At 34.2% G+C, this 23,222-nt stretch overlaps 1 protein-coding gene across 4 annotated transcripts in view; it reads right to left on the bottom strand.

The window, feature by feature from the left end:
• Prestin (solute carrier family 26 member prestin) overlaps positions 1-23,222 on the bottom strand; it is a 50,310-nt gene continuing 27,088 nt past the window's right edge. For 2 of the 4 annotated variants that reach the window (XM_077445731.1, XM_077445724.1), the window contains exons 3-17: positions 6,834-6,922; positions 6,596-6,757; positions 5,844-5,989; positions 5,680-5,761; positions 5,537-5,604; positions 5,295-5,459; positions 5,111-5,215; positions 4,667-4,800; positions 4,419-4,581; positions 4,262-4,342; positions 4,017-4,180; positions 2,719-2,923; positions 2,438-2,641; positions 2,240-2,366; positions 14-418 (exon numbers count right to left, since the gene is read on the bottom strand). In XM_077445731.1, the coding sequence (XP_077301857.1) occupies positions 270-418; positions 2,240-2,366; positions 2,438-2,641; positions 2,719-2,923; positions 4,017-4,180; positions 4,262-4,342; positions 4,419-4,581; positions 4,667-4,800; positions 5,111-5,215; positions 5,295-5,459; positions 5,537-5,604; positions 5,680-5,761; positions 5,844-5,989; positions 6,596-6,757; positions 6,834-6,922 (2,044 nt within the window). In that variant the 3' untranslated portion in view covers positions 14-269. Of the gene's footprint in view, positions 419-2,239; positions 2,367-2,437; positions 2,642-2,718; positions 2,924-4,016; positions 4,181-4,261; positions 4,343-4,418; positions 4,582-4,666; positions 4,801-5,110; positions 5,216-5,294; positions 5,460-5,536; positions 5,605-5,679; positions 5,762-5,843; positions 5,990-6,595; positions 6,758-6,833; positions 6,923-6,997; positions 7,108-16,013; positions 16,627-23,222 lie in introns of those variants that run through there. The other 2 variants (XM_077445741.1, XM_077445736.1) reach the window with 2 other exon arrangements.

The raw sequence follows: 23,222 nt of genomic DNA, 5'->3' as shown, positions 1-23,222 counted from the left end.
TGTTGTTGTATTTATATATATGTATGTATAATCGTAGACTAGATTTACAATAGAAATCACAATCGCATTCAATTCAACTTTCAACAATCTATATATTTATACAGCATGTATAATATAATATAATATAATAAAAATAATTACATCGTCGGGTATATGTAATTGTCTAATAATGATTTTCGTACAAATCTCACTGGGCATCACCGTTCAAGTGTGACGACTTAATTAAGTAGCCGTATTGCTATAATTGTAATCTAAGTGTTTGGGACGGTCTACATGCTCGTGATGATCGGAGGCTGCGTCTGCATCTGAGACACGGCGTACAGGACTGCGTCGTGCACCGACGGGAATATCGTAAAGCGCATCTTGTTCTGACCCGTCTCTAGCTTGTCGAACTTCTCCATCATCTCCATGATCGGACCTGATGAAACATCACACACAATAAAAATCAGATATTAGATGATTGGTGACTCGATAATGAACACTTTCATTGAAAAGTAAGTATTCACTAGCTAAACAAAATCTGTATATAAGATAACATAAGTTTATACGAAAGGGGAGTGAAAAAAGCAACTTCTATCACCGTTTAGTTGAGGTGCAAAGGGGCGGTAGAAAGCCGCACATGGATAGGTAGCTGTCATCACTTCGATCTGACAAGAAATTTTAATCAGTGCTTAAATAATTAAGCTCCTCTAGCTTCCTGTTGGAAACAATAGCTTACTTCAATGTTAACTAACTCCTATATGTAGGCAGTGCCGGTTTTAGGGGGGGTGGGGCTTGATCGGGCTCAAATAAGTTAGGGCGCCGCTCGATGCGCCAAAGGTGCTTTAAAATTTAATCTAGAGCGCCAAAAGCCACACAAAGTTTTAGATTAGAGCGCCAAAGGCGAAATTTTTTTCTAAGGGTGTTAAATCAAAGGTCAAAATTGGATCACAATTTTTTTTTGACGGAAGGAATGTCACTGAACAGCTTGTAATTATATTAAAAATATATTTTTTAAGAGAATGTCATGATAAAATACGTACATTATCGAGCATTGTACATAACTTTCCTAAGCGTGATATCTGAAAATCATTGAATTGTTATCCTTCCACTCTTGGATAGTTCAAGGTCGATGAGTATACACATGCTCCTTCAAATAGTAGCACATTAAGGGGATGTATTTATAGACATTTTGAAATATAGTCTTTATACGAATTTTGGCTTTATAGAAAATGCCTTTATAGCAGTCATAACAAGTGGGGAATATTCTCCGAAGATTTGCATGGAGTTTGACGCAGTGTGTATCCATTCGGTTGTCGTTTTTAAAACTAAACCATTCCTGAATTTCAAAAGTGAAATTATGCTGAGAAAATTACGGATTACGACCAACATATTCAGGTTTGCTGAATGTTCAGTGGATCTTTTCTGATTGACTAAAATATAAAATGACTGCCACAGTGCTATCCCGTGTATTGTATGTAGTGTACTTTTATTCAGGAAAGTATTCATTTATTTGTCTCAATTGCTTCCGCACCATAATTATTATATACTAGTTGTTTTACCCGGCTTCGCTCACTATTTGTAATATAAACAGCTTTAACATGGCGAATCTAATATTAAATATTCATAAAAACTCTGTTTTGTTTTCGAAGTTCCCAACCAAAGATACAAACTTACATACAAAGTCTCTTTCGAAATTTTATATATATTATATATATTAGATATAAAAACGGACGCGTTGTATGTGGGTATGTTTGTGGCAGACGCGTGGACATGTTTGGGGATTTAAAATGTGCTGCACGGAAGCGTACACACATTCACATATCCACGAAGACACACACACACACACGTCCATTCATCATTTTGAACGGGTGAACGGGTTGGATCGACGAGTGTGTAATGCGGGCACTCAACTTTTTCTATTAATACATTATATTTATATATAACCATAGAAGTAGAATGCATAGAATCGCTCTCAGCCTCCAAAAATGTTGCTGCTACAAAAACTCTGCACGGCAGAGTTTGTTCATTGTTTGCTAAACTTTGTCTCTCTCTCTCTTGTCTCTCTTCTGACTTTCCGTCTCTCTCTTCGATGGCTCGCTTTTAGACGATACTTTTGTTAACAATGACCATTCTATGCATTCTACTTCTATGTATATAACATAAACCTTTAATTTAATTCGTGTATCAATTCCTTTCCGAAACCATCCATCGAAATCAACGGGCACAACACTAGTTCTGTATAATATTTGAAACTCACCGTTGGCTCTAGCCAGCAACGTTTGCACTCCGAACTTTTCAACGTCTTTTGAAACACTCCTCAACATTCCGACTCCGCTTGCATCCACGTAGCACATGCCGGTCAGGTCCATTATCAAGAATTGCAACTGTATATGCGATAAATACACATTAACTCAAATCAAAATAAATAAATACAATTCAACAAAAAATTCCATACTCGATTATCATTCTGTGTGAATTCAAACGATGCCAAATCTTTACCGTTTTCTTTCTTCAACAGATTATTTTCAGATATGAGATTACTTTTACATTCAGCCGAGAAGTTGATCTTCCTGAAGAGTGAATCTTTGAATCCACTCTTGCTGGCAAAGTTGAGTCCGCCGCAGTAATGGAATATTTTTATCCCCGGAATTTCTAATGCCTGACAAAACACAATAGTACATTATATAAAGTACGTCAATGAAAATATAACAAAAAAATTGGTAAAAATCTACACACGGCTTTGTATCTGTTGATGTCTAAATATATGTCTGTATTTGACACGCATCCCAGCAAGCAAGTGTACGGACTCTGTGCTCTGATGAAGAGTGTGCCGATACTAGCAAGCATGCCGACTAGTAAGCCGATGTCCACTTCGATCAGGATGACCACGGTGCATGTAATTACCCATACCATGGCGTCTAGTTTGCTCAACTTCCAGAATCTGTATGTTAAGACATTGATTGAAGTGTTGTTGTAATTTTAAGAATAGACATACATATAAAGAAAGGGTTGATGGAGGAATTAGTAGGTGAGAAGTATGACTGATGATGAATTTAACAGTGGGCTATATGGATAAAATGTTGGTAAGCTTAGACTGAAGACACAATTTGTGAAGCATGGGAATCGTACCGATAAATAACCTTGACTCGGAGACCAACATTTTCCATTTACCATTGAATAGAGAAGGAAATAAGTTTTGATTACCAACAAAGCGTCAGTATTTTTGTTGGTCAGAGTCATAGATGTAGAATAACCTAGATATGCCTTTACATACAAATTTCGTTGGAGATCTTGTCGCCACTAACTGAGGGGTGCGGGGCGTTTAACTAGCGGGGAAGTGGTGAAAAAAAAGGTCGACGCAGCGATCGGCAGTGGTCGGCAACCAGTTTATATACATATGTACATGCACTGAAGTTTTATTTTATTTATAACTTTATTTTATTGGACACTCCGCGTGACAGTAAACCAAACTAATAAAGCCATTTTAAGAAAAAAATATTTAGCTATACACACTATATTAAACAAAAAATTGAAGAAATTATATATTAATTTTTACTTATGATATGTGATGCCATCCGCCTTTTTATGTTTTCTTGAGTAATTGTTACACAATTTCATTAAATACGTTGGCATTTTCGAAAAATGTCAATGGACCTTCCGACTTAGAAGCTAACTAGCTACTGAGAGAGAGTGTGCATGCACTGTACTTTTTTTTGTGTGTGCATGCACCAACAGGGTGATCGGCTTAGAGCGTCAGGGCGTATCTATGTATTCTATATCTATGGTCAGAGTATTGATATATCTTAATTCCATGATTAAAAGGAGAAGTTCAATCAAAGAACAGAAATGAGCATTTGCAAACCAGTGAGATCAGTCAGCAAGTGTCTAATAACTAAAAACATTAGGTCAGATTGCATATACATATGTATTCTTTCATATCTCAGTAAGCACTGATCATAATTAAATAGTGCTTGAATGATAACGAAGAGGACTTGTGCATATGTCAAGTTCTCTATATGTATGAAATAACTCACCGTACTATATCCTTGGCCTGCATCATCATGCCCTTGAGTGCTACGACGATGATAGCTGCTAGCACAGCACAAGGAAGCACTTCAAAGAACGGGGCGATCCACAGCAGCACGCAGACCAGAATTGAACATGACACAACGCTCGCTATTTGAGTTTTTCCACCAGCCTAAATAAATACAATATATAATTTATATACACAGGTGCATTTCAAAGAATTGATTTCAAATTGAGAACTTAATCAACGAACCCCATATTGGATAGATGACCGGGACAAGCTGGCACAGAATGGAACGCATGAGAAAAATGCACCGAAGATGTTACCGGCACCCTAAAATATATACAAATAATAATCACACCGTATTTAATGTTCGATTTAAATAAATTGGAGTGTTTAGGTATTGTACCATAGCTAATAATTCTTGATTTCCATTCACTTCGTATTTTTCTTTAGTAGCAAAAATTAAGGCCATCGACATTGTAACGGTGTACGATACAATTGTTATTGAAAAACTATCCAAAGCCACTTTAGGCAACAACTCTAGAGGAGGCAACTGAGGTGCAGGAATGCTATAAATAGTAAAAAAAAGTATTAAAGCGATAATTAAATGCAAATAGAAATGATTTTTTGTAAATTAGCATATAGTATAGTTACCCAGTAGGAATTTCACCGACTAATTTGACTCCGTATGTTTCTTTCAAATGGAAATATTTAGATACTAAAGTTCCTGTTACAACTAATATTAATTCAATAGGAACTGGTATTCTACATAATTTGTTTAAATGCGGCTAAAAACAAAAAAAAGTTATTTATTAAGTATTTGTTGAAGAGTGAAATTATGAAAATAAATTTTTAATATGAACTTATAATAAAAATCTCGACATTATTCGAGGATATAAACAAATTTTTAGTCTTTCTCTTATGGTGTTATAAATTTATCTTGGGCTACTGTGATGTTAAATTTAATGGTGTAAAATTGAAATGGTTACATAAATTCATCAAATTAATATATTTTCATTGTATGCTGATATAGTATAGATGATTGTGATACAATTTTAATTGATATAATAATTAAAGAAAAAAGTGCAAAAAACCAACCTTCAAAACATCATTGTTTAAGTATAAAGCTGTAATTGATAAAATTGAAATAATGAAAGACGCCCAATTCAATCCTGGCAAATTCTGAATGACGTCTACTACGAGCTGAAACATTACAAATCATAAAATATACAACAAAATAACTAATTCCATACATGAACATTGACCATTCGAACAAACTAACCATGACAATTTTAAAGTATCCTTTATGATTTCCAATTTGAACACCAAACAGATCTTTGAATTGCGATGATAGGACGTGAGCGGTCGCTCCCGTGATGAATCCGCTGACCAGAGGCTCACTGAGGAGCGAAGACATGACCCCCAGTCGAAACACCCACATCAAAGTCTGAAAACGATTAAAAAAGTGTCATAATTCAACCATATGATTATTTATTCGATACTTGAATACTTCTTAATAAGTACCTGATAGATTCCGACCATTAAACATACTGCCGTTCCCACTTGTATCGGACTATAATGAACGACATTATCTGAAAAAAAAAACGACATAGATCTTAATATGAACGATTTAAACAATATAAATATTAACGAAATAAAATACAAACCATCAAACATTGAAGAATCTGTTGCATTATTAGTATGTATTAAAACACCATGATTGTCCACATCAGCGTAGGTTTGTATAGACTAATAAAATTGAACAACAATAGATTTTAGCCTCTTATATTGATATTTATTATTATTATATATATATGTTTATGATAAATACCTTGGCTGTCATTAAACAGATGACGGCAAATGTTCCCATTGATATGTGTCTTGATGTTCCGAGTAGAAAGTAAATGAATACGGGAAAGAATGCCATGTAAAGACCCACTACAGGGGGAGCTCCACTCAACATTGCATAAGCCATTCCTGTAAAATATAATATATAATACATAATACTTTAATAACTCTGAATAAGAATTATTGTATTACAATTTTGGGTTTGGTGCAAACAATCGACAAGCGCCAGACAGACTGAACCACAGATTAACTGGATGGCTGCTTTAAACGCAATTGTCGACTTCACGAATGATAGATTGCACATCAGATGACGAGTAACCTTTCGATGTGCACAGATGCAATTATTAAAATTGAGTTGGATCTTTCTGGCGAGTTTAATAAGGCAAAATTCGGAACTAAAGTATCAGAAGCACAGAACGTATACAGGGTAGGTGTATATCGGGACTTCGGGTAGATTTCGCTTAGTGTAAGTGCGAGCAGTGCGCACGCATAAGGTACACGTACAGTTAATCTGTGGTTCAGTCTGTCTGGCGCTTGTCGATCGTTTGCACCAAACCCTACGATTTTGTATGGTACTATTTCAACAATGAAATTAAATAGAAGCTTTCCACTTGAAAATGCTGAAAATTATTCATATATATATCCACCAGAGTCAATGTAGTTTAAGATCTAGTGAATCGGTGATAGAATACAACCCTTAAATAAGACTTTTAAATTTGATTTTCAAAGTCATACCTTGAGGAATGTGCATGACTGCTATCGTACATCCAGAAATAATGTCCGAAACCAAATCATTCTTGAAGGAATACTTGGGTAACCAGTGTGTAACAGGCAATACATTTTTGACACACTCTACAAGACCGCAGGCTCTCAATAATGAACCGCACTTTTCAGAAACTGCAAATACAATATAAATGTGTTATTATAATATCTTAAATTGTACATTAAAATTCATATGGAAGATCGCATTTACCGGTCTTGTTCGGTTTGTGGTATTCAGCTTGTCTGTCTAAATCCTCTTGTAAGTACACCGGTCGAATGACATTGAAGGAGTCGGAGGTCCTGAAACAATAAAGCGAAGGAATATAAATGTAGGCGAGTTAAATCAGCTGGGGAGATTGGCCCGGGGGGACTCACTTTGCTTTCTTAAATTGATAGTTGAACATTTTGCAAGTATTGTGCGGTCTACTTCTGTGGAAGTGACCGACCTGAGACTACGTTCCATGAAGGAAACAGTCTTGAAAGTGAACGAAAACCTCTCATTCAGAACACTTGAAGATTATCCCTTCCATTCAAGCGTATATATCTGTACGTATAAACAATTTTTTTCTTAATAGCTTTATTAATTTCATTGTCATCACGTGATACGCTTACCTATCTAGTGTAAATTTACTCAAAAGAATGATCTCGTTTAGCGTGGTCTACTTCTGAAGAAGTGCCGAGCTCTAAATATAGTTTTAAAAAGTCAACATGTCCATATTTATTTTAAAAGATTGGTATGTAATATCGATTTTCATAAATTACAGTTCGTTAAAATCAGTGTTAAATCCCGAGAGGATAATTCAAGGAGAAAATGTTCTTTGGAATTTATCGGTAATTTTAAACGTCTTTTAAAGTTTTGTTAGGTATTTTTAACTGACGACTTACATTTTGTCATTCACATAAATCTGGTGATTTTTCTAAATATAATATAAGTATCTTATGTAAATTTAATCTTATTGTTCTTGAAAACTATTACGACATGTATGTAGTAAAAAATGCAATTTTTAATGCTTCAAAAATTTCCTCTAAAAGTCAATGAACTTTGCAAGCGTTAACATTTTTTTTAAATTGATATATTTTGGTATTGCGAAACAAGTCTAATTTATTATTATAATTTTAAAAGCTGTAGAAATAACTCAATTTGAATTACTGTGCAAATAAAAATTCAAACTGTTTGAAATTAAATTGAATATGACAATAATTGTTCATGTTTTAAGATTTTGATTGATTTATTTTGAAATTAATTATGTGCCTATACATATATAATTATGTAATTACATATTGTATTTTGAAATATGAGATTAGATCATGGTTTTTATTTTTTAACTTTAAAATCCAAACGGTCGGCGAATTTTGCATGGTCAAAAATTGTATGGTTTTAAACAAGTAAAAATTGCAATGATGTCGATAAAATGTGATAATAATTTGTGTTTAAAACTGGATTCATTTATTAAAAAACATTCATTTATTTTTTAAATTAAATAAACGTTATTATTTGTCTATTAATAAGATATAATCAATGAATTGAGGTAAAATATATAAATAGATCTGATGAATGATATTCTATTAATATTTTGCATATGTAGATTTAACAGTTTTGGAACTGCCGTCGTTGTATTTATCACAAATCTAGTTTAAATAAAGAGATTAGTATATTCGGAGAAATTCCATTGCATTATTTAACTATGAAAACAGAGCGGTCCGCGAAACAAAAGTCAAATATAGTTTAACCATATTTGAAGACGATAAGTCGAGCAAATATTTCCCGTGTTAACTTTGTAAACGGAAAACACCTACTGGCAAATATTGGCAGCGAATTAAACCAGCAAATATTGCAGCATAACAACGTGACAAAATGCAGATTAACGAGAAGCTCACTGCAAATAAATCTTGTTCACCGATCCCAAACAAACAATCTATGCCTAGATTGGAGCCGATGATAGGGGAGCACTAGTGTGTTTTTTTTTATCATTATCGGTGGCAAATATCAATTGGTGCGTGTGTTGATTATCATGATAGTGTTGACCTCGTCCCATTTAAAAGGACACTGAAAAAGGTCTTCAGTTTTATTAAAGGTATTCGAAAAGTTGAGAGTTGGTAATGTGTGCAAGGATGCAGAATAGTATAGTCATTAAAGTTAGTCAATTGAAATTTGAAGGCAATGGATATTTTATGACTGAGGGGACTTCCAATTATAGACTTCTATCTGATTATTTAACACATTTATGTGAATTGCATATTATTTATTATAAAATTTGTGGGATTGCAATTGAAAATAAACTGCTTCTATGTATTGTTATTATATATATTTACTAATTAGAGCTATTATTTTATTTAAATAAGAATAAAAACATGCACCGCAGCTGTTCTAGATTGACATATACTCAAGTGGTTTATATATTTAGATTAACCATTAAATCTACATATAATATTTTTTTTGTACTCAATCATTGGTGTGTTTAAGAGGGCTGTACACCCGAAACCTTAATTTTGTTGCCGTTCCTTTTTTCGATATATATATTGAGTGAATGCGACAATATATATCAATATATTGTATATTGAGTGAATGCGACAGTTGCGCTTCAACCAGATAATACGTATTTTAAATCGACAAAATCGAGGTTTCGTATTCTCCTATTTTCTCCCCCGAAACTGGACCAATTTAAAAAAAAAAATTCATCATCGGTATGAGAAAGATATTTTCTGTGTAACTATGCGCGTATTTTTTTTTAAATCGACCGTTAAATAAGCACGCTGGACTCTTTTCGTGGGTGTAAAAAAGAGGCGATTTTATAGATGTTTGGCGGCTCCTAGCTCCTATAAAAAATAACTAATCAAAAAAATAAAACGATAGATGCATCCCAATGGTGGATATCCATAGCATATTAAAAAATAATTTCTCTAGTGCCATAATTGAGGAAGGGAGAAGTGTAATACGTTTGTATGGACAAGGCGCTGGTGTCCAGCCCTCTTAATTGTCGTGGTTGCCGTTTGGCTTTAATTTTAATTCATCAATTTCTTCTTTCTATGTAATTAAAAAGCTATAGACTATCTAAACTTTTTTGTGTATAAAAATAGCCCAAAATTATTGAGAAATCCTTGAATTGAAGGTTGTTGGAAAAGGGTGAATATAATTAAATTTGCATAAAGTTATTTAAAATACTGATGGCCTGTAATACGTTTATTCTGCTCTTCCGAGATTCTGGACATAACGAATTAAAATAAGTGATAACAATTTTTGAATTAAGCCAAACAGAAATAGTGTGTTTAGTTTACGTTGATCGAGAAGTGGCGGAAGTCCAGGTTTACTGAAAATTGGACTTCTGCCACTTTCAAATAAGTATTATAACGTCTCGTATGTACATATGTAGAAGAAAGCAAGAACCAACAAAGGTGCAATGCATGAGAGTTGTTCAAAAGTGATCATAATGGTCTTTATTTAGTAATATACATATATTGAAAATCTGATACTTCTGATAGGTATCTGCAACAAAGTTTCCTGACAAAGGCAAATAATATTACATATGTCATAGCATAATAATATTACATAGCCAGCAGCATAGCTCGGTCGTCGAGCTTCTGCTTAGCGTCGAGAAGAGGCCGGGTTCGATCCCAGGGCCGGGCCTCGGATGAAAATGAATTTTTCAGAGAATGCTGTTGGTTAGACCTGAATTTGTGACTTCAGGTTGATCGTTTCCTATCAGAGTTTGCCAATTTTCTCTGATTTCATTGTTGAAACGGTTCCCGGAAAAAATTGCCTAAAATCCCTCCTATACGATATGTCACCTATAATTTGTTTTTAATTAATGTGCAATAAATAAGTTTGTGTACAAATTTATAGATGTCTCATTGATTTGCGAGTTTTTCAGTGTCTCGCAATTCAGTGATTTATATAAAAATGCTGCATTGTAATTGGCCAGGAAGGCGCATTGGGGTTTACCTGTAAGGCCTTCCTGGTATATATGTAAATAAATAAATAAATAAATGTCACAATTTGAAGCGCTGAATATCAAAGGCAAGGATTGACTTTATCCTGCAGTATTAAAACGTTAGAGATTCGCTCGTGGAAGTTGAATGTTTATTTTCAACATTTACCGCATGATAGTATGCACATTTTTCAATAATAGTTGTTAGGAGGATAATCTTTATGCTCCTGAAGGCAAATATTTGTAAACCGTTCGTTAAACAAACATGTTTGTATCATTAGAGCGAGGGTCAGAAGAATTCAGTCGATTGTTTTCAGTTTCTGATGACAGTCCTTTATTTATTAAGCGCCGATCGATCGGTCGATTCAATTGTGTCTCAATGACTACAAATACCAAAACGTAATTTGCTATAATAATAAAATAAAATCGACAGACGCACGTCACTGGCGCGTGTACAAAATATGTATTTTATAGATTGTAAAACTTTGATGTACACTGATTTTGATCGATGCATCAGTGTCAAAACACTAATAGATTGTCAGATTGTGATGGAAGATTAGATGAAAATTGACCGTCTATAATTAGTCAGAATGAAAGATATACATAATTTATTAATGGGATTTTACGATTGACAGTCTTTACAATTTTAGGTTATCTGGAGGGTCACTTTATCTCAAAGTTTCCGATTTAAAAATATGAAGTTTGAGATATTACTGAATATACTGATGAAATCAAAAGTTGAAGTTTGTCTATTGTGTTAGGTCAAATTCCTAGAATAATTCTACGATTATATTATAATTAAAAAGACAGAAAACGCCACAAGAAAAAAAGGATTTTATAATGAATACTTTTTATTTGTTTAAATATATAAAAACGGATGCGATGTATATGGGTATGTGCAAGTGCATCGACAAGTATGGAGATTTAAAAAAAAAACAAATTTTAGAATACCAAGAGTATACGTTATGCATAGGGATGTGTCGTGACGACCAATCGTGTCGAGGAGATGCGGGGTAGCGGAGAATTGGGGGGGGGGGGAATGTGGAGCGTCTGACATGTGCTCCTGATATTGAGTGACGGGTGACGACGGCGTCAGATGCGCCTAAGCATGCGCGGGAGCGTATACACATACACACATCCGGGAAGATACAAATACATACATTTATTATCTCGAACGGGTGAACGGGGGGAAAATTCCTTTCCGAAACCACCGGTTGAAATCAACGAGCACAACACTAGTTAAAAATAATTGTAATCGAAATGAATTATTGGTGCTTGTGTGAGTCAAAACGATACAGCTAAGCTTATCAATGTTTTGCATTTCAGAAATACGGAAGAGAATAATAAGATACGAATAATATCGGGATAGGATGAATTCTGTTTTTTTAAATTGAAAATACTGCTTTGCCCGAAGATGAAAGTTTTTGATCAACATGTTTTGTCAGCATGGAACCAAATTTTAAACATTTTGAGTGAGATATGTGGTTAGAAAATTGAACATACATAAGATGAACAAGAGGCGTGATCAAATGGTACCCAAGACTGTGTGCAACGGATGCACTAAGAAAAATGAAGCTACATAATTTTAAGACTACATTTTATGCTCGGTATAATGAGGAGAGACAGGAAACGTGGGTTAGATCTTAGATGTAACATATAAGACTAGCTGACAAAGTGGAGTCAGTCGATATTTAAATGTAAATGGGTGGGTCATACTTATATATGTAGCATTAAGAGTCGACAAAAGGTTGGACAAGAGCTCGAATGGTACCCAAGAGAGTACAAGGAGGGTCATTGTCGTAAGGATGATTGTCGCTTAAAACAGATAAGAATGGACATATGTTGGAGATGGTGAACTGCTGCAAATGATGATGATAATAATGATAGGTGCAATTATTTATATTATAAGCTATAAACCTTCATGAAATTACATGATGAGTCTTTGATTACAGCTACGACGAATTAGTTAAGTATGATAAACGTTGATTTGCCTTACGACCAACTGAGAAAACCGAGAGTTTCATCAGCTTGGAAGTTGTGGCATGTACTGAAATCGAACGGGAAATTTCGCAACCATTTCCCAAAACCAGGTTTAAAATAGAACTCAATTTTAGAATCGGTCTGCAAATGTGACCTCAAACTTGTCCTCGAATTGTCTCATTGCCGGATATTTTTTTCCACGTCCAAGATCAGGCTGAGTGCCAAGTTACGCTTGGGACCACTGACACAAATATTACAAGTTACATCAATAAGTGCAAGACTTTGACAGCAATAAAAAATAAGTGAGAAATAGGTAAAAAATGTCGCGTCGACCGGCGTGCAAATTTTAATTGCAAATTGTATTTGACACGTTTTATTTGACGGTCGTCATGTGTATATTTGTTTGCAGAATTCATCCATATATCTGAATATTTATTGTAATATGCAACAACTGTCGCATTCCGCATGCGAATTATGTGCAGTTTTTTTCAGAAACGATAATTTAATGGTCACCCCCATTCACAAGAGCTACTTTTTTATAATGTAATTTGCGCATTGAAAAATTGAATAATATACATATGTACAATATATTTTGGACTATATCTAAAAATCGACAAAGTATAATAATATACTGCTATTGACTAGTAGTGAACAAGAGCACCATTGTTGACCTACAAGGTCTACTAATTCCACTAATGCTATTTTTAAACAATAAGTGGTTAAGTACTATTAGTTATTTATTTATATAAATTATACAGTAGTGGTATAACAGAGTGATCCAATGTCCATTTCAATCAGACAATTCAAAAAAATACAAAAAAATAGCAAGTTATAAAATAACAAAAATTCATTCATTTTATAGACTTTAACTGCTCTTTTTTATTTAAAATAATAATTACTAAATTAAAAAGTTTTTATATATTTTTTTGACCGCCTATTTTTTAGTTTTCCATAGCCTTCTGAATGGAATTAGGGATGTACATACATACTAGTGAGAATAATGCTGTAGTTAAGCTCTGTTAATTTGCAATGATATACATTAAGAAAGTTTATAGGCGCAGATACACATAATCGTACGGCACGGCATGCCTAGGTGACTCCATCTGTGAATGGGCGTGTCTTATCCCATACGATCTTATCATTTCGACAAGTTTCTCCTACATTTATTAAAATATGAAAATTACCGTTATCGATCACTACCAAACCTACGCTAATACAAGGAAAATATACCACCGAAAACACTCCAGGGGGTGACCTTTGGCCTGGCATTGATCGGGCGGACTAGCGATTTTATACACGTGCAAAACTATGTACTGTGTGTCTGCGCCCTAAGACTGTACATCTTTACATCTCCATATAGTTGTGTGGGCGGTCCTATAGCCTCTCGAAACCAAATTGTCGTTTTTTAAACGCTAGGCAATTCTAATGAGCTTTAGACCATACGACTAACGCATTATGGACGCGAGTCATCTTGACGGCCTCAAAAGTAGTTAAAAAAATAGAAAAATTCTAAGAGTAGATGGTAGATCTGTACATCTCGTATTTTTAAAATCTTGAATCATAAGATTTATTCATTCAGCATGTATGCAGGTCAAACTGGTTCGGTGATTATTTCGCACAAAGCGATCTCGCACACGACACTAAAATCTCGACCACGGAACATCTGGCACCCGAAATTCCACCCATCTAGATTTACCCACGCGAACTATCATACTAACGAGAATTCAAATGCCAGATGTTCCGTATTCGTGATTTTCGAGGCAGGCGATTGGCGTGTGAGTCAAACTATCTTAAGAGTATGTAGTTTTAAAATGGGAAAATCAAAAATGTTTCAGCTGTCAAGAAAATCACAATGCTCGAAAATTGAATAAATGTTCAAGTTCGTTTTGATAATATTTCGTCAGGTCTACTTATAAACCTGTCAGATTGTAATTGGTGACCAGAATCACATGAGATCGTATGGCGCAACATCACCATGCACATGAGTCTGATTTATATTTATTTTACATACATATATACCAGGAAGGCCTAACAGGTAAACCCCAATGCGCCTTCCTGGCCAATTACAAACAATGCAGCATTTTTATTAAATAAGTCGCTGAATTACAAGACACTGAAAATCTCGAAACTAACGAGACATCTATGAATTTTGACCTTGTACATAAATCATACTCAAATAGTGGCTACATAGTAGGTAGGATGGTTTTTAGCCAATTTAACGGAGGAACCAGAGAAAGGTTATAATAATAGAAGTGCCTTTACGAATAAATAAATTGTATTAATAATACGCGCTACGTCTCCATAACTACGCTACAACGCACGGAATATAATCAGGGTCATCGCATATTCACTACAGAAATGAAAGTTTTATTTTGATATAGATTAATTTATAATTAGAGTATATGGCGGTGTTAGCCAATCCGTTTTCTCAGTTAGCGAATTATTTGTATCCACCTTTTGTCTTTGTCTGTCCTTGGACACTCTTAAATTAATGTGTTATGTATAGTTTCAACAAAAATATGTATAATATAAAATGAACGATGTTTATATTAATTAAACTTAAATATTTGGTTATTAATATAAATAAGTATTCAGCGCCACCAAGAGAAATGTTTTTACATTTATTTAAAAATATTTTTTACATTTCTCTGGTGCCACCCCTGAAATTTTATGTAGAATGCGGGCAATCACCACTATGTTAATTGAATAATATGTTACTTAAATGATCAATTCACTTATAAAAATGTATCCCATGTTGTTTATTGTGTGTTTTAGAATGCATTGTGCAATTTTTAACGATGCACTTGCCCGTCTTGCGAGTAATATAAAAAAACAGATAAGTTTTTATCGGGCATACGTCAAGCTCCGAGCATCAAATACGACTGATGCTAAAATTATTTGGAAATGTCTGTGGACATTCCTCACTTGACAACAATATAACGCCTAAAGCCACTTCTATTATTGTAACATTTCTCTGGGAGGAACCGTTTCAACAATGAAGTCGGAAGCATTGGCAAACTCTGATAGGAAACGATCAACTCGGAGTCACACATATCCAAGTTTGACCAGCAGCATTACAGATAATACACTTTATTTTTCAAAATTCTTTTCAATCGAGGTCAAAAATTCTTTTCAATCGAGGTCAACTCACGGGATCGAACCCGGCGCCTCTTGGTGCTGGGCAAAAGTCCAACCACCGAGCCACGCTGCTGGTTTATTCATATGACTTCGCCAACGATCGGGCCTAAAATACGATACTCTTTTCGTCAAATTGTCGACTTGACATAATCATCGACACTCGTATGCTTTAAAAGTACTTGATTGTTATTAGCAATACGTGACAGACGATCGATCCCTCACGCGATTTGTCGCGCTAATCTTAATCTATTCCACTTAAATTTCCAATAAGTGTAATTGACGTACATACGTACATGACTCAATGATTAATGAGTTTTGACACATAATAAGAAAGAAGGCAAACTCACCATTCCGGATATAATTTCTCTTTTTCAGATTGTGACATGCCGTCGCCAGAATCAACACAAACGGTATTGTCAAATTTTCAATTAACACTTTAGAACCATCACAAACAGTTTATACACATGTAGTACACAGATTACCTAAACACAATCCGACAATTTAGATCATCGACTTTAGAGAGTCTTTAATTAATATTATGTATTAGATGTATTATGAGCATTTATAAGAGTTGTAAATAAGTTTTTGAGCTCTTTTTGACCTATTATGCTGTACACTAACATTAGAATAATATAATACTATGATTACCAACAAAATAAAATTAAAATTGTAAAATAGAAAATGATCAGTAGATCAGTAGCTATTGAAATAGATATAAGATGTATTGTGAACATAATTTAGTAATAATAAAAATCAAAAAAATACATATGTAGTTTGTGTGCACCAACTAAAACAGTGACGCTAATCAGGAAAATGATCCCGAGACGGTTTGAAGATGACGATTGACGTCAATCAACGATTATTATTGGAAACGACGCGACTTGCGCAAGTAAAATGACACTTGTCGCATACAAAGTTATTAGTTTTGTTTGACGCTGCGAGTGCATCTCAAGTCCGATCTGATCTGACGTTCTACGATACCCGGGTTATTTATAATATCGATTGGCAGAATTTGCAATCGCCACGCACGTGACTTTGTGTACAAACAAACCGATGCGAATCAATCAGGGCCGGTTTCATTCAGACGATTTAAATTAATACTGATAAAGAGTGCATACATTTGATGAAAATTTGTCTGTAATATATCCGGCGTACATGCTGGCCAATGACATTTCGTTTCAGTTTCACCAGTGCCGGTTTTAGAGGGGGCTGGGTCGGGCTGTACCCGAGGGCGCCAAATAAATTAGGGCGCCGCCCGATGCGTCGAAAGCGCTTTAAAATTTAAAATTAGAGCGCCAAAATACATACAAAATTTTAAATTAGAGCGCATTGAGCGAACATTGAGAAGTTTTCGTTAAGATAATTTTTTCATAAAATTTTCTTAAAAAATATTTTTTTTTTGATACAGTATCGGTCAAAGTTTAATTCATATTTTTTTTCTGTAAAATAAGCCGGGTAAAACCACTAGTATTATATATTAATGGACATTTATATTTTTTAGACGATAAAAGTAATTGTCAACGTCATGTTATGGACAGCAAAACTTGCAGTAATATTATTAAAGACCTTGCATTGAATTATATTGTAATAATTAGAGGTAGGATAGCCAAGGTGCCGCTCATTGTTCCATTATAGTAAATCCTTTGTAAAAAAGGTTCGGCAAACCTTTAGCAATGCATTTACAACATTTGAACAATACGCGGCACCCTTTGGGTCCGGGCTTTAGTAATAATATTATATACATAGTTAGATAGGAAGAAATTATTTTACGTCTTTACAATGTTACAATATATTGCGCGAATGCGAGTTTCATGATAATCGGATCGACTGTAGTAATGAAATTTTATTTTTCAGGCTGTTTTTAATATCAAAATCTTTAAACATAATTTACTCACACTCATGTCTATTGATTTTTACCGTATTATGTATGCATATAAAAATGTAATATATCGTTACTTTATGTAATATTAATCTGATAAAAGCATTATATGAGACTGAAAGCTGTTTAAAAGTGGAATATTTAAAAAATGTATTCATCTTTGAAATGTAAAATTATAAACATTATTTATAATAAAACATAGAAGACATTGAGAAGTTTTCGTTTAGATTTTTTCATATAATTTCCGATTATTTTTTTAATACAGTATCGGTCAACGTTTGATGTATAATTAATTAAAAAAAATATAGAAAACATTGAAAAGTTTTCGTTTAGATAATATTTTCATAAAATTTTTCATTATTTTTTTTTTGATACAGTACGGTCAATGTTTGATTCATATTTTTTTTCCGTATTTTTTGTAAAGAGAAGATTGCATTTTCTACCCAAAGCAAACAATGCACATATCGATATTTGGAATTTAATGTTTCATATTGCATTTAGTATATATGATGAAAAATTTGATAAGAAAATTTTAAGATAAGACATTTATTTGCATGGAAAAATAAATAACATCACAAATTACTATATTTTAATTAAAATTATCCGATAACGACTACTTAATGTGCGATGAACTGATTAACAAAACGTGTAAATGATTTTATAGAATAATTCGAATTTAATTGAATTAAAAAAAAACACACTTTTCAGAGGGGAACACAGTTCTTTTGACGTATATTTTATATCTTATATTTATATCACTTATCAAAGATTAATTACCCCAAATATACAATCGCTTTTTGGAAGTAATTTTTGGAAAAGGCATCTTGACAAACACATTGAATAAGAATTTGAAATTAAATTACAGCTTATACCAGTGGCTCTACACGATTTGACAAGAGTGCGGAGGGGGAGGGAATCTAACAAAAACAGGCTTACGTTTTTAAATATAATTTTTAAATAAATAAAAAATCTGTGTTTTAATAGTATGTGTCATTTTAAGAAGTCATTTTAAAAACATACCTCTTCTATAATTTGTATATAAAATAATTATTTTGAATAAAAACAATAATTTTATTTTACTACCGCTATATATGTTTAAAACTAATAAACAAACGATGGATAAACGTCAACGACTATCTCGCCGGGCAGATATCAAACGCGTCTTACACGATATTTTTGCACCATCGTAATGACGGAGGATCCATTTACTTATATTGATGACCAAAATGAGCAATATGGCAAAGTATGAAAACGATCGGATAAGAGGCAAACTTTTTCCTGAATTGTAATCGTAAGTGAAACGTAAAAGATGTATGTAATATGTAAAAAGAGTGGCGCTAAGCATTGATGAAACATTCAGTCAACAGTCAGGTGACCATTTTAGATATTTTAAGGCTATTTGACAAAACCAGGACAATTTTTATTTCAAAAGAATGTTTCTAAATACTTGAATTATTTAAAACGTTAATGAACATTGATGCACATGTATGAAAAAAAAAATCGATTTCAATATTAATAAAAAGGCCCAACCCAAGGATTCTACCAAGATATATACTCAAAAAGCCTGATAGAACTGTACTAATGGTTACATTAGTTGACAGTATTGAACAAGTGTGGACGGTTGATTGAACGCATCTATGCATACCGCACAAGGCATGCATCATGTTGAATGTTGAAATGAAAATTGAAAGCGAACGTTGAAGACGAAAACGAATAAGAGTATAGACATAGCCATTAATTTCCATATACCATTGGCGCCGTCCACACACACGATATCTACATACGATATTTCCATATCCAGTTCTCACAAGTGAAACGTAAAGGAGGTATGTAAAAACAATTTTTGACAATATTTTGTTTTTAAAATTCATAAAATAAATCGCCCCCCCCCCTTGAAAATTTTGATACCATTTATGCAGTTACGGTAAAATTTCACGTGAAAACTGCTAGTTTAGAATAACTTAATAAACAAAATAATCGTTTCAGATCGCTTTGAATGTGACCCTGACAGATTCGCACGTATCGGAAGAAAAGCTTCTAAACGTATTCAGATTTTCACTGAAATAATTCAACACACCACACGTTCGCGTAAAACTAATATTGGCAATCACTTTCACTGCACGTAGAGTTAAACAATACCATACTTTAGAATGATAATGATATAGTAAGAATGTGTATTGAAATGGTAGTGAATCGGTGTACGTTTGAGCAGCTTCAGCGATCGACTGACCGATCGACAATTGATTTGATTTTTCACGTTTCGCGGATCTGTACGTAGACAGCTCCATAGAGGGGCATTCGATTAGTGTTGATTGTGTTTGTTCAATTTTAATTGAGATTATTCCACGAACGGCGTTTTAAAATGCTAAAAATAATAGCGATATACATACATACATGTGTATGTATGTTTGTATAGGTATAATATGTGGTAAACGGACTACTAGTCATATGTGAACCAGTCACAGGAAAACCTGTCGCTCTAGATCGGTCACACGTGATCATCCGTCACACTAAAACTGGTCACGAGAAAACTGATCACACCCTAAAATCGGTCACGAGAAAACTGATTGACCGATTTTTGGGTGTGACCAGTTTTACGGTGTGACCAGTTTTCTCGTGACCAGTTTTAGTGTGACGGATGATCACGTGTGACCGATCTAGAGCGACAGGTTTTCCTGTGACTTGTTCACATTTGACTAGTAATCACCGAACCATAATATGTACCTAGTATATATGAAATAGACGTGTCAAAGTTCTTGGAGTATATTTTGTAGCATAGCGAGTTTTCAGTATTAAATTTTTATATGATAACTAGCTGAACCTGGCATGAGTTGCAATGCCAGAATAAGGCATGCAATTCCCGGTAAAAGTCGGAATTCTCGACAGGACGAAGACCGCTAGGTTAAAAGGGAGGCTCGGTCGACCCGTTCCTTGTCCATTCCTGTGATTGGCTACTATTTGCGATGCCAATAGTATGGGTTTGGTGCAAACGATCGACAAGCGCTAGACAGACTGAACCACAGATTAACTGGATGGCTGCTTTAAACGCAATTGTCGACTTCACGAATGATAGATTACACATCAGATGACGAGTAACCTTTCGATGTGCACAGATGCAATTATTAAAATTAAGTTGGATCTTTCTGGCGAGTTTAATAAGGCAAAATTCGGAACTAAAGTATCAGAGCACAGAACGTATATAGGGTAGGTATGTCGGACTTCGGGTAGATATCGCTTAGTGTAAGTGCGAGCAGTGCGCACGCATAAGGTACTGTGGTTCAGTCTGTCTGGCGCTTGTCGATCGTTTGCACCGCATCGCAATAGTATTGCCGTGCCCTGAATTAACTCGACTTTTAATTAATTGTTGAGGAATACGCAAAATATGAAGAACCTGTATCGTTCCCAGGAATCCCGAGAACGATCCCTAGCTGCGTCCCAAGTTCCGGAAATTGAATACATCTGAGAAATAAGAAACCCTTGTTTGGATATGTACAGATAGTATCGATTAGGGGTAAATAATTCGGCGCAAAGACTAATAATGCTTGCTGTTTTTATATGGGAGTTCTTCGATTTCGATTCTGGACTGTTTTTAAAACCCATCTGCGGTCTAAATTAGGGTACCATGGATAGTATACCATGAGATATATATGTACATATATAGTAATATATGTTGTAAACTGTGCATTTGTATGACGAACATATTCAAAACTTAGTTTTTCAGTTTAGAAACACCAAATTTCGTCACCCAATTACATTTCACATTAGCAAATTCACTGTATAACGACAAAAATGATGAAAATTTTGTTTCTGTTACTCAATTTAGTATTGGATATAGAATAAATGAATCATAAGTGAGAAACGACGCAATACACCTATGTATAAAAGAGAGTCAATTCAAATTAGCATGTAAGTGATACTGAAAGTTGAGGTCAAAGTTAAACTTGTATACGTCAAGTTAAGTTGTCAAAGATCAATCGTTTCTAAAAAATAGTATTTTAAGAATGAATAAATTATTATTATAAAAAAAGTATATCTTCTATAATTTGTATATATATTTTTTTTATTTTTTTATTTTTTTTTATTTAAGATATTTGCAATCGACCCGTCGGTCATAAGCATAATTTGTATATAAAATTATTATTTTGAATAAAAATACCATTACTTTATTTTGCTACCGCCATCTATGTTTAAAACTAATAAAAAAACTGTGGATAGACGTCAACGACTATCTCGCCGGGCAGATTTAAAACGCGTCTTACACGATATTTTTGCACCATCGTTATGGCGGAGTATCCATTTACTTATATTGATGACCAAAATTAGCAATATGGCAAAGTATGAAAACGATTGGATAAGAGGCAAGATAAGAGGTCACTTCAGTGGTGGGGGGCGCGACTTAAGCGAGTAGACACTTCAAGTACTAAACAAGTTAAACGATTAAGATCTGGCTTGCCTTCATACTTGCACGTAGTGACAGTACTTGTATACTCCATAAATATATATTTATATCATCATATGTATGTACTTCCTATAAAATGTTATGCACATTGACACCAAAAATGGATTAAAATCGCATTATTCATGCAGTTTCATGTTCAAGGTCCCTCAAGTCATGTCACGGCCAAGGAAATCGTCGCGGAAGGAAGTGTGCAAGATTAGCGATAACCTCACGTTCACCTACAACATTCAACACAAGTGTGTTCAGGTTTTACAATAGCCAATTAAATGCAATTGACAGATGGAAAAATAAAAACTATTTGCACAGCGGCGTCATCGTTAATTGGCAAACGGTTCAGAGACATCGCGACGCTTTTTTGCGACACATGTCATCATCCGAACGAAGTTTAAAGATTGTACTATTTGCAAAGAATGGTTACTTTTTTATGCTGTAACCTTTTCAGAAGCTAGTATATCACCGTGGCCTATATGGTCTAATTGGTAAATGCGGCCCTGCCGCTGGACATACAACGAATCAAGGCTCTTATCAATGTGGCAGAAAATATGTAAATATTTACAATTATATAGAGAAAATGGTAAAAAGTGTGCGTTTCTTGTTTAACGGTCAAAATACGATAGTCTCTACGTCATAATGACGCGAGATGCGTATGAATGTTATTATGATGGAGATATTTTTGTAGAAGTGCCAACAAAGAGGCACGTCTGAAGATAGTTCAAGTCGTTTCAAGTTTATATGTACATATGTATGTATTTGAATTGAATTTAAAAAAGACCCAACACTTACAAGGAAGCTAAGAAAAAAAAATATTGGTTGAAACGTTCCGCTCAATTCGCTGAAACAATAATACATAATTGGTTCGTCGTTTGATTTGTCGCGGTTTAAAACATGAATACGAAATGTTTTCACACTACGACTGAGGACGTATGAAAGTTAAGTGTTTTCACGAAGAATATTATTTGAATAAATGCTTTTATAATGTATTAACAGGGTTGGAATAAAATAGCGACATAGTAGATATTGAAAACTCTAAGGTATTTCAGATCCATTAAAGTCTAGTTAAAGGTCCAGCACAGCAGTGCACGAAAAAGACTACGTCTATTCATTCTGTACAGCAGCGCACATTCAGACAAGTTTTGGCCGAGTGCAAGGCAAAATCGGTCTACACATACACTAAAGAGTGCAACGATATGGTGCAATATCGCGTGCATCGTATCGTCG

Source organism: Arctopsyche grandis, chromosome 1, assembly GCF_051622035.1.
Source record: "Arctopsyche grandis isolate Sample6627 chromosome 1, ASM5162203v2, whole genome shotgun sequence".
In the NCBI taxonomy this organism is placed as follows: Eukaryota; Metazoa; Arthropoda; class Insecta; order Trichoptera; family Hydropsychidae; genus Arctopsyche; species Arctopsyche grandis.
This window is presented reverse-complemented; position numbering and strand designations above follow the sequence as displayed.